Raw genomic sequence first — 13,323 nt, forward strand, 5'->3', positions numbered from 1 at the left:
CGCCTTCACATTAACATCCATACAACAAACACTTGATCTACAATCACATGCAGAGTTTTCTGAAATGTGATTCTTGAGGAATTTCCAGCCTTTTTGCGACTTATTCAATTTTGTAATATATAATTCTGAGACAGCTAGCTCAGTGCAATCCAATTTCTAGGCATGTGCACCTATGTAATACACACAAAATGCTGGAAGATTCAGCACGCCAGGCAGCATCTATGGAAAAGAGTACAGTCGACGTTTCAGGCTTTTCCATAGTTGCTGCCTGGTCTGCTGAGTTCCTCCAGCATTTTGTGTGTGTTGCTTGGATTTTCAGCATCTGCAGATTTTCTCTTGTTTGTGCACCCTTGTAGTACCTTTCAAGATCTTAGGATTTTTCAAAGTGTTTTTACAACCTAAAGATCATTTTGTGAATTGTGCTCTCTGTCATTATGTCAGGATGTATTAACAACCACTCTATGTCACAGTCATGGTTGGCAGCACACATCAGAGAAGCCTCAGGCTTTAAGCTGCTGTTACACAGTTCTCTAAGAGTTGGCAAGTTTTGAGATAATAAATTTCTTTTCAAAAAGTTACGTGCAAGTCTGATCACTACTTTGTTATACACATTGTCCCCTTCCAAATGCTTTCAACTTTTGTCTACCATTTACCATTGTCCGGGCAGAATCCCCACTTGCTGTCTTCATCATAGTTTCCAGTGGTTGCACACCACATCAGGCCATCATTACGTCCACTGGAGGTGCAGGAGTTATAAGTAGTACCAAGGAAAACAAAAGGAAATACGCAGGGGTTTCCATCTGAATTCCCACCGGTAGTTGACAGGGCTGAAATGAAGAAATCAGTCCAATGAGCAACATAACAAAAATTATAAATCAACAAATTACATACAAGTAGTATATTGATCAAAATATATTTCTACAAACTCCTTTTATTAGAAGCCATCACATTGATTATGACCTGAAGTGTACTGTTCAATAACGATACCTAAAAACTACCAAACATAGCCTAAGTCAATTGTAACTTCGTTTTGGTTCTGCCACAGGTACATGTAAATAAGATTTGTTTGTCCAAGATTTAAAAAAAGGACATTAATACCTAATTTTAAAACACAACATAATTGGATCCTTTCAGCCAGTTGTGGGTTCAGGACCATTCTCTGTAGAAATACTTATTAAGTTTATGTCACATGGTATGAATTTTTATTTTATAATCTCCCCAGAACTCAGTCCAAAACATTATAGGTAATCTATCTCTGATGAATACTAACAGCTTTTTACAAGTAGTTGGAAATCCAAAGCTTCATGTTACTTTTGGAAGTGATACATTTTTGTAAGCCCAACAACCATATTGAAGTGATTATCCTGAGCAAACAATTTCACCCAAGAACTTATTTTAAAGAACATTTTGCCAAAATGTATTGTTCCTGAACGATCAGACTTTGTTATGCTGCATGGCAAAAGTGCATTTGAAGCAGAAAAGAAATACCACATTGATGATCTGACAAGTGTCCACTGGTTTTATTTCCTAATAACTATTGCACTGGGAGAATAAAGAGTAAATTACTGGTTGTTGAGTGCAGCTGAGACACCATGAGAATTTATCAAACTGTTCTCAATAGAAAAAGGACCAGTTTTGGAAAAGTTGAGATTTAAATGGCCTTTATGATAATGATAGCAAAAGTTTGGGCAATTATGCTAGAACCACTTATTACATATGTGGTGTTTGCAATATTGGATGCTTATCCTATTAAGAGTTACAACATATGACCAACCGTTCCCTGTGTACGTTAAACTTCTGACGATCTGCTACTAATGATTAAATCACCCAACACAAAAACAGGCCATCTAACCCTCAATGTCCATGTTGACCTTCAAGCACCAACCTAAAGTAACTCTGTTCAACAGCACTTAGACTGTAGCCTTCTATGCCTCGGTAATTCATACATGAGCTGATATATCTTCAATGCTCTTGTGTAGATAATATCTTGAATGCATCCAACACCCACTCCAGTACCCTCCAGATTCCAACCATCCTCTGGAAAATATGCTCCTTCAGACCCCTCTCTCAGCATCTTTCCCAAAATGTATGCTCTCAGTTTTAGACACTTCTTCAATGGGGAAAGGTTTCTTCAGATCTGGCTCTCTGGGTGTTGATTCATATGCTCTTTCCCCTCCCACAGTTCCACGCTCCTTTTAAACTCACCCTAGTTCCGTTTCCTATGCTCTTTCTACCTGTGCTTTCCACATTCCCTCTGAACTCTAAGGGACAAAGCTCCATACTCCCTTTAAACTGTTTCCAGTGTTCCCCCAAAACTCAATGGGTTCACTGGAAAGTTTACTGCAAGATTCTACTGTGTAACATCTTGAAGACAAAGTGAAATAAATAATAATGTTCAAATATTATTAAAGAATAACATCCAATAATCCAGAAAGCTTGCTAGTCTGACAACAAAGGCTGAACAAATTGGATTAATTGAGTTTTTACTGTATTGTTTCAAAGTTCAAAATAAATTAATTGTTAAAGTACATATATATCACTATGTACAAGCCTGAGTTTCATTTTCTTGTGAGCAATCACAGTAAATGCAACACAATTTAATCAATAAAAGATCACATCTAACAGGATGGACAAACAACTAATGCGCAAAAAAAACAATAAACTGTGTAAATACTAAAATAAAAAAACACTAAGACATAAGTATTGAGAACATGACATGAAGAGTCCTTGAAAGTGAGTCAATCAGTCGTGGGAACAGTTCAGTGATGGGGTGAATGAAGTTATCCCCTCTGGTTCAAGAGCCTGATAGCTGAGGCATAATAACTGTTCCTGAACCTGATGGTGTGGTCTTGAAGCTCCTGTACCTTCTTCCCATGGTTGCAGTGAGAACAGAGCATGGTCTGGATGGTGGGGGCCCATGTAAATTTGGTCAATGGTGGGGAGGATTTTACCCGTGATGGACTGCGTCATATCCACTACTTTTTGTAGGCTTTTCTGTATAAGGGCATTGGTGTTTCCATACCAGGCAGTGATGCAACCAGTCAATATACTCCCCACCACATATCTACAGACGTTTGTCTAAAGTTTTAAATGACAAGTTAAATCTAAATGAGCTTCTAAGAAAGTAGAGGGATTGCCATACTTTCTTCATAATGGCACTTACGTGCTGTACTCAGGACATATCCTCTGAAATTAGAACACCAAAAGAATTTAAAGTTGCTGACCCTCTCCACCTCCGATCCCCCGATAAGGACTGGTTCATGAATCTCCTATTTCCTCCTCCTGAAGTTACTAATCATCTTCTTGGTCCTGCTGACAATTGAGTGAGATGTTGTTGTTGTTGCTGTGAGATTTTGCAGCCAAATTTTCAATCTACCTCCTATGCACTGATTCCTCACCACCTTTGATTTGGCCAATGACTGGTGTTGTCAGAAAACTTAAAATATGGCATTGGAGCTGTGCTTAGTGACACAGCCATAAATATAAAGTGAGTAGAGCAGGGGGCTAAGCACACAGCCTTGTGGTGCACCTGTGCTGATGGAGATTGTGGAGGAGGTTTACCACAGGACTGAATTGGTTTAAATTTCCAAATGCAAACTACAGTAAAGAAGCTATCCCACAATGCAAGCTTTTCTTTTGTTTAATAAATGTACCCTCTTTGTTAGTCAAGAACTATTTTCCAGTCTCTGAAAGTGAAATACTGAGTCGCCATTGCTCTATATGTGAGATTTGTATCTACAGTTCACCCTGATGACCCTGTAACTGTAACAAATATTTGGCATCCCCTATGCTGGGTGAATTCAAAGGGCAGATTGTCCGCTGTTTTAGTGGATTGTGGCCTACATTAAAAATGGCCCGCCATCGCAGGGAGGAGAAATTGTTAAAAACTGATATTACCCCATTCAGCGTCACTGTTCAATAATCCTTTAACTTGTCTTACAAACTAAAGTATGGTTTGATCAGTTTAATGACCACCTTACAAGAGGAGTTGAGGGTGCAGCAAAGGAAGGACATGATTATTTAAAATCACACCAGAAGTTCCATTGAAGAAGTAGATAAGGAAGACATTTTGTACTTACAAGGCACAATGGAAATTATGTATGACTTTATTTTAAAATAGTACTGTATATTGTAGCTAACACACTTTAAACAAAAGTTGGCATACCTTCAGAAAGGAAACATGCAGTACAAACTGTGTTAGCCTTTTGAAAGTACAGCCTCATATTATTCCTGAAGCACTTTGTAATGTTGTCAGAAAGTCCATTAGATGCAGTCAGCAAAAAGATTCCACAATAATCTTTATATGTGCAGAAGCTTACCACACATTTTTTTGTTCCAACACATGTTATTCTTCCATCTGCTGACAGGAAAAGGCAGCTCATAAAAGGAGATTATGAAGTTTGTTATTCTTAACTCCATAACCCATGGATTTTTGGCATGGAAGCAAAAAGGGGAATCAGGGAGACGTGGTTCAGGAAATAAGGAAAAGAAAAACAAACTGCAGATACTGGAAAACTGAAAGAGAAGCTAAAAAAATACTGGAAAAAAAACTCTACAGATTAGGCAGCAGTTGTGGAAAAAGAAACCGTTAACCTTTCAATTTAAAGCCCCTTTTTCAGAACTCAGAAAGAGAAAAAAAGAAAGAAAATTGATCTAGGTGGCAGAGAAGGTGGGGAGGGTAATGGCTGATAAAAGGGGATTTCTGTAATAGGTTGAACTAATGTGCCTATTGAAAGGCAGTTGAGTTCCTTGGTTCAGAGGTTCTCACTATTTACTGAAGCCTATTTTAGATGTTTGACTAACCTACCGGAACCAGGTTCTAATGTCATACTAACGTCATGAAAACTTCCCCTTATTCATATTAAAACTGGAGATATGATTAAAATGAGTATAAAAGTGCTGTTAGTGGCTTGACTGCAAGTAGCCAGCATGCTTCATGTTCCTCAGCTCTATATGCACATCTGACAGGCCCCAATCTTCAGAAGCCCTTAACGCATTGAGACTATGTCAAGCAAGGTACAAGATTGCCGCAGGTGATAAGATTCAATTGGATACAAGTACATAAGAAAGGCAAGAGTTACCAAAATTTGGGATATGGAATAAAAATGCACTCTATTGAAATTTACATGAAAAATGTAAACAAATAAAGATAATACTTATTATTTTTCAACATGTACTTCTTGTAGAAAATTGTGATATGGACTCTTTTCCAGAAATGCACCCCTTTATAATAAGGGGTTCAAAGTAAATTTATTATCAAAGTGTATATATGTGTGCATGTGTCTGTGCGGATATATACACACATATATGCAGCCCTGACATTCACAGTAAATACAAAAATGCCTATGTATTATTCCCTTCATATCACATTGTCAATTTCCATATTTTTATGGAGAGACTTCGCTGAAAAATTATATAAAATATGTCATGCATTTTGCTCCTTATTGCTGTACTGCACAAAAGTTGACAATACCTTGTTCTGGGCAAAACCCATATTTTCTGTCTGCATCATAATTGCTGGTCGTGCTACACCACCTATAGCCATCAGTTCTTCCTTCAGTTGTACAACTATCATATCGCCTGCCTTCAAAGGTAAAAGGAAACGAGCACGGCACTCCTTCACTATTTCCACCCATAGTAAATAGTACTGCAAGGAAGCAGAACTTGTTATAGATTCACGCAGAGCAAACAATTTTGATGTAAAATTATCACACAGGCGCATCCTGGTATACAAGTTAGTTCAAGCACTTAGCAAAAATCAAGATTTGATTGTTATTATTGAAGAAAAATGAACATCTGTTTAATGACTCAACTGCAGTTACTTAGGTGAACCATTGAGTATTATGCAGCTTAAGGTCATTCGTGGCTTTAATAATTTTGAACATACTGCTGATTCATATGCACATGCAATACAAAAACCACAAACACAATTTTTAAGTGAAATCACATGTCTACATTGCTAAACAAAAGAGTAATAACTGCAACAGAATACTAGGACCATAAATGGAAGTTTTCAGTTCTTAAGATATGCTATCCTCAGCTAAATCTAAGCTGTAAAATTCTTGCATTACAGCCACAAAATTTACTTCGACTACAGGAAAGGGAACACCTTTTTGCCATGATTACAAAGGTAATATTTAACATTATATAAGATAGCATGGTGTGGAAGAAGAATTGGTGCGAGGGGCAGGGTTATAGATTTATGGGTCTTTGGGATCTTTTCTGGGGAAGGCATGACCTGTACAGACGGGATGGGTTACATCTGAACTTGAGGGGGACCAATATCCATGCAGGCAGATTTGTTAAAGCTGTTGGGAAGGGTTTAAATTAGTTTGGCAGAGGGATGGGAACCAGCATGCTAGGGCAGAGTTTGGGGCATTTGATGAAAAAGTAGATGCATCATGTAGAGAGACAGTGGGGAAGGATAGACAGCGGATAGGGCATTATTGTTATCAGTTGGATAGGGTGAAATGTGCTTATTCGAGTGCAAGAAATATCAGAAACAAGGGTAATGGATCAATACATGGCAAGCCTAAGGGAAAGAATGGTTGCTGGATGATCTGGGGGTTTAGCTGTTTCAAAAGGGGCAGGAAGGTCAGTTAAAAAGGGTGGGGGAGTGGCATTGCTAATCAGAGATAATGTCAAAGCTGCAGAAAGGGTGGACATTTTGGAAGGATCATCCACAGAATCAGTGTGGGTGTAAGTCAGAAACAGGAGGAGAGCAGAGTATTCTATAGACACACCAAGAGGAACAGAGACACTGAGGAACAGATCAGGATTTTTGAAAGGCGAACATGGGTTACTTCAACTTCTCAAATAATGATTTCCACCTTCTTAAAGCAAATGGCTTATTAGACAGGGCAGAATTTGCTAAGTGTGTCTCTGAAAGATTCCTGATACATGCGGGCAGGACAACTGGAGGAGAGACCACACTGATCTAGCACGAGGCGAGGAACCTGGTCTCAGTGAGTGAGTATTTCAGACAGTGACAACAATTATCTTACCTTTACCATAGTTTTAAGCAGGGTTTGGAGCAGACAGTATGGAAATGTATTTAATCGGAGGAGGGCAAACTATGATGCTATTAGGTAGGAATTTGGGAACGTAAATTGGAACAGATACACTCAGAGCAATACAAGACAGAAATGTGGGGGTTGTTTAGGGAGCACTTCCCTGCAGTTCTGGATAGGTTTCTCCCACTGAGGCAGGGGAAAGATGGTAGGGTGAAGGAACCATGGTTGACGACAGATGTGGAACATCTTGTCAATGAGAAGAGAGAAACTTACTTAAGCTTTAGGAAGCAAGGATCAAACAAGCCTCGGAAGTTATAAGGTAGCCAAGAAGGAGCCTAAGAAGGGATTTAGGAGAGCTAGAAGAGAACATGAGAAGGCCTTAGCAAGTAGGATTATAGTAAACCCCAAGTTACTCTACACATCTGTGAACAGGAGAATGACTAGTGTAAGGATAGTACTGATCAGGGATGAAAGGAGAAACATATATATTCCTGGGGTCAGAAAATGTAGAAGAGATCCTTAACAAATACTCTGCATCAATATTCACCAATGGGAGACAGTGATTGACAAATGTGAAGGCAACTTAGAACAGGCTGTAACATGTCAACATTAAGAAAGTGGACGTGCTGGAACTTTTGAAAAATGTTAGGATAGTTAAGTCCCTGGGGCCAGACAGGATAAACCCCAGGTTACTACAGGAAGTGAGGGAAGAAAGTGCTGTGCCTTTGGCGATTATCTTTGCAACCTCACTGGCCACTGAAACAGTACCAGAAGACTGGAAGGTGAGAAAAGGTATTCCTTTGCTCAAGAAAAGTAATAGGGATAACCCAGGGAATTATTGACCAGTGAGTCTTACATCAATGGTGGGCAAACAATTGGAGAGGATTCTTAGAGACAGGATGTACGAGCATTTGGAGAAGCATAGTTTGATTCTTTCTTCTGTCCTCTCCCATTAGAATCCCCCTTCTCCAGCCCTGTATCTCTTTCACCAATCAACTTCCCAGCTCTTTACTCTACCCCTCCCCCCACCCAGTTTCACTTATCACCTCATATTTCCTCCTCCCCTCACCCTACCTTCTAACTCTGACTCCTCATCTGTTTCTCCCCAGTCCTGATGAAGGGTCTCAGCCCGAAACGTCAACTACACTCTTTTCCACAGATGCTGCCTGGCCTGCTGAGTTCCTCTAGCATTTTGAATGTGTTGCTTGGATTTCCAGCATTTGCAGATTTTCTCGTTTCTGGTTAGGGACAGTCTGCTTGGCTTTGTGAGAGGCGCATTGTGCCTCCCAAGTCTGACTGACTTCTTTGAGGAAGTGACAAAATAAATCGATGAAGGCAGAGCAGTGGATGTGGTATGAATGAATTTTAGTAAGGCATTTGATAAGGCTTCCCACAGTTCGCACAAAAGCTAAGGCTTTCCTCTTTGGGGTAAGGAGAGTAAGTGGCAACTTTAAAGAGGTGTACACAACGTAGAGGCACAGACAAAGTAAACAGCCCGCCTTCCTCCCAGGGCGGGAACGGATTAGAAGAATTTTTAAGGGAGGTGTGAGAGGTAGGTCTCTTTCCCCAGACAGAGAGTGGTGAGTGATGGAATGCACTGCCGGGGTGGTGGTAGAAGCAGGTATATTGGCAACGTTCAAGAGACGCTTATGTAAGCATATGGATGAAAGTAAAATGAAGAGCAGTGTGGGACAGAAGTGTAAAATTGATTCTGGAGTAGATTAAAAGGTTGGCACAGCATTTTGGGCCAAAGGGCTTGGACTGTGCTGTACTGTTCCATGCTCTAGATTAATTCACTGATTATATAGCACATGAGACTTTGGTTCCTTTCTCAACTAATAGTTGGTCCTTCAATGATCCACTGGAATACCAGCAAGGTATTCAGGCACCAGTGAGGATATGAATAAAATGATTTGGCAGATGAATGCATGGCCAGCAAGTGGTGCAGGGGCCAGGGTTTCAGAAATCTGGATCATCGGGATCTCTTCTCATGAGGTATGACGTATGACGTGTACAGAAAGGACAGGTTACACCTGAACTCGGGAGAGGGTGGAACCAACAGCCTTGCAGGGATGTTTGCTAGAGCTGTTGTGGAGGGTTTAAACCAAGTTGGCAGGAGGATGAGAACCAGAGTGATAGGGCTGAGGCTGTGTCAGCTGGTGTGCAAGTAGGGCAATGTGTAGTGAGGAAGGACAAGCAGATGGAAGAGCAAAACTGAAGTGTAACATGGGGACAAAACTGAAAAGGGTAATGAAAACAGGACTGAAAGTGTTATATTTGAATGCGCACAGTGTACAGAATAAGATAGATGATCTTGTCGCACAGTTAAAGATTGACAGGGATGACAATTTAGGCATTACTGAGCCGTGGCTGAAAAAAAGATAATAGTTAGGAGCTAAACACCCAAGGATACACACTGTATCTACAGGACAGGAAGGTAGGCAGAGAGGGTGGAGTAGCTCTGTAGGTAAAAAATGAAATCAAATCTTCAGAAAGAGGTGACATGGGATTGGAAGATGGAGAATACTTAAAAGAGTTAAGAAACTGCAAGGGTAAAAAGACCCTGATAGTGTTATATAGAGGCCTTTGAGCAGTAGCAAGGATAAGTGATACAAATTACTGGAGAGAGAAAGAGCATGTAAAAAGGGCAATGATATAAGAGTCATGGGAGATTTCAATATGCAGATAGATTGGGAAAATTAGGTTGGTGTTAGATCCCAAGACAGGGAATTTATCGAATGCTTCCAAGATGGCTTTTTAGAGGAGCTTGTGATTGAGCCATCTAGGGGACATGCAATTCTGGATTGGGAGTTGTGTCATTATCCAGATTTGACTGGGAAGCTTAAGTTAAAGGAGCCCTCAGGAGAGAGTGATCATAATGTGATAGAATTTGCCCTGCGGTGAGCGGGAGAAGATAAAGACAGATGTATTGGTATATCAGTGGAGTAAGGAAATTACAGAGGCGTGAGAGAGGAGCTAGCCAAAACTGATTGGAAGGGGACACTAGCAGGGATGACAGCAAAACAGCAATGGCTGGAGTTTCTGGGAGCAATTCTGAAGGTGCAGGATAGAAACATAGAACATAAAAGAGTACAGCACAGTACAGACCCTTCAGCCCACAATGTTGTGCCGACCCTCAAACCTTGCCTCCCACATAACCCCCCACCTTAAATTCCTCCATATACCTGTCTAGTAGTCTCTTAAATTTCACTAGTGTATCTGCCTCCACCACTGACTCAGGCAGTGCATTCCAAGCACCAACCACTCTCTGAGTAAAAACCCTTCCTCTAATATCCCCCTTGAACTTCCCACCCCTTACCTTAAAGCCATGTCCTCTTGTATTAAGCAGTGGTGCCCTGGGGAAGAGGTGCTGGCTGTCCACTCTATCTATTCCTCTTATTATCTTGTACACCTCCATCATGTCTCCTCTCATCCTCCTTCTCTCCAAAGAGTAAAGCCCTAGCTCCCTTAATCTCTGATCATAATGCATACTCTCTAAACCAGGCAGCACCCTGGTAAATCTCCTCTGTACCCTTTCCAATGCTTCCACATCCTTCCTATAGTGAGGCGACCCAATGATGAACTATTATAAAGGGAGAAAGACACAACAATAGCTGACAAGGAAAGGCAAGGGCAGCATAAAGGCAAAAGAAAGGGCATATAATATAGCAAAAATTGGTGGGAAGTTACAGGATTGGAAAGCTTTTAAAAACCAACAGGAGGCAACTAAAAAGTCATAGGATGGAAAAGTTAAAATAAGCCAGCCAAAAATATAAAAGGGAAGACCAAATCTTTTTATCACATATATAAAAAGTAAAAGAGGTGAGAGTAGATATCAGATCACTGGAAAATAATGTTGAAGCAGTAGTAATGGCTGACAAAGAAATGGTGGATGAACATAATGTATTTTGTGTCAGTCTTCACTATGGAAGTACTTGCAGTATGCCATAAATTCGAGTGTCAGGGCGCAGAAGTGAGTATAGTTACTACTACTAAGGAGAAGGTGATCTTTCAAGAATTACTAGATCCTGGAATGGTTCCAGAGGACAGCAAAATTGCAAATGTCACTCCACTCTTTAAGAAGGCAGGGAAGTGAAAGGAAGGAAATTATAGGCCAGTTAGTCTGACATCAGTGGTTGGTAAGATATTGCAGTCCATTATTGAGGATAAAGTTTCAGGGTTCTTGGAGGCACATGATAAAATAGGCCAAAGTCTTGCCTGACAAATCTGTTGGAATCCGTTGAGGAAATAACAAGCTGGATAGACAGCGGATGTTGCTTACTTGGTTTCAGAAGGTTTTTGCCAAGACATCTCACATAAAGCTGCTTAACAAGATAAGTGCCCATGGTATTGCAGGAACAATACAAGCATGGAGAGACGATTAGCTGATTGGTAGGAGGCAAAGTGTGGAAATAAAGGGGGCTTATTCTGATTGGCCACTGATGACTAGTGCTATTCTGCAGGGGATGGTGTTGGAACTACTTCTTTTCACGTTATATGTCAATGATTTGGATGACGGAATTGATGACTTTGTGGTCAAATTTGCGGACATTACGAAGATAGGTGGAGGGCCAGGTAGTGTTGAGGAAGAAGAGAGTCTGAAGAAGCTCTTAAGACAGATTGGGAAAATGGGACAAGAAGTTGTCAATGGAATATAGTGTAGGGAAGTGTATGGTCATTCACTCTGGCAGAAGGAATAAAGATGTGGACTGTTTTCTAGATGGGGAGAACATCATTCAAAAATCAGAGGTGCAGAGGTACTTGTGAGTTCTAATGCAGGATTACCTAAAGGTTAACTTGGGAGCTGAGTCAGTGATAAGGAAGGCAAATGCAATATTAGCATTCATTTTGAGAGTCCTGGAATATACTGTGAATGCAAGGATGTAATGCTGATGTCAGACCACATTGAACTGCAAATGGGGCAAATGGGAAAGTCCAATAAGAAATCTTGGAAGATGAATTCTGATTAACTTCTGTTTTCCTTTGGCTTAATCCTCAACCTCTCATCACCCTTTGATATAGTTGACCTCACCATCTTCCACTAACCCTCTGCTCATTTGGAATGCCTTCCCTCATTTGGGTCTACTCTTTCTTATCCAACTGGAGCCATGGTATTACTGGTGAGTATTTCTCTTCCTACCTCATATCTTCTGCTCATGTGCTTCCCAGTAAATCAGCCCAACTTAATTATCTTTCTTACTTTCACACTGACCCTTGTTGACATCATTCCAATTTACAGGGTAAGCTTCCACTGTACACAGACGAAATCCAACTGTACTCCCCATGACTTCACCCCTCTATGACCTTTAACCTCCTTTGTTACTCATTTGGAATCCTATCATGGAAGAACTGCAGTTTTCTTTAATTACCCACTGGAAAGGCTGAATCCATAGATCCCGTGCCTCAAACTCGAGCCACTATTATCCTTTCAATGTTTCTCCCTAGCTACTCTTAAATATTGAACCAGATTTTTTATACCTCACTGAGCCAGTTGATAAGCCGCAAAGCATTCGACGTCCTACTTGTTCCACCTCAAAGACCATTTATTTGTTCCAGAACATCACCTACCTCTGGCATAGCCCACCTGCTGCTGAAATTCTCATCTGCAATTGTCCAGTCCAGATTCAACAATTCCAACATTCTCTTGGCCAGGTTCATTTTCTCTACCCATGGCTAACTTTAGTTCATCTAACATTCTGCTGCTGTTCCCTACCATTCACCATCTTATCAGCATTACTGACCAGTTCTTTAACTATTCCAATGTAAGACTTGCGTTCTTTTGTTTAGATGACAGAAGTGAGGCAATGAAGAGTGTCTCCTCTCTGCCTTTGTAAGCTCCGTCAGCCCATCAACCTCTGCCACAAGCATTTTGTTTTGCTGTTGTTTGGCTTTAGAGTATATTATTTCAACATTCAACCATATGTAGAAATAACTGCAGTTGCCTAATCCTTATGGCCTGAGATTCTTTCTAAACCATGTTCTCCCCATTTCATTTTCCACATATGTTATAACAGCTCCAGTTAAATTTTTTATTTGATTACCTCTCTCTTATCTCCTTTAGCTCATCATCCACTTTTGCCTGATTATATCTCTTTGGTGCACTAGATTAAAATGGAAAACTTACATTCATGAGGACAGAATCCATATTTTGAATCTGCATCAAAATTGTAGGTTGTGGAACACCAAGGGAATCCGTCACTACGGCCATCGGTCGTGCAGCTTTTGTATTCCTTCCCATTGAACAAAAATGGAAATCTGCAAAATGCACCTTCTGCGTTCCCAAACCTTGCTTTAATAACTGTAAAATACA

At 40.4% G+C, this 13,323-nt stretch overlaps 1 protein-coding gene across 1 annotated transcript in view; it reads right to left on the reverse strand.

Annotated features, from left to right (window-relative positions):
• The window catches only part of mmp2 (matrix metallopeptidase 2), a 37,077-nt gene that overhangs the window by 12,828 nt on the left and 10,926 nt on the right, over positions 1 to 13,323 (reverse strand). Inside the window, exons 5-7 of the mRNA XM_072279547.1 lie at positions 13,138 to 13,311; positions 5,474 to 5,647; positions 654 to 827 (exon numbers count right to left, since the gene is read on the reverse strand). Of these exons, the coding sequence (XP_072135648.1) occupies positions 654 to 827; positions 5,474 to 5,647; positions 13,138 to 13,311 (522 nt within the window). The remainder of the gene's footprint in view (positions 1 to 653; positions 828 to 5,473; positions 5,648 to 13,137; positions 13,312 to 13,323) is intronic.

This window comes from Mobula birostris, chromosome 15 (genome assembly GCF_030028105.1).
Source record: "Mobula birostris isolate sMobBir1 chromosome 15, sMobBir1.hap1, whole genome shotgun sequence".
Taxonomy (NCBI): Eukaryota; Metazoa; Chordata; class Chondrichthyes; order Myliobatiformes; family Myliobatidae; genus Mobula; species Mobula birostris.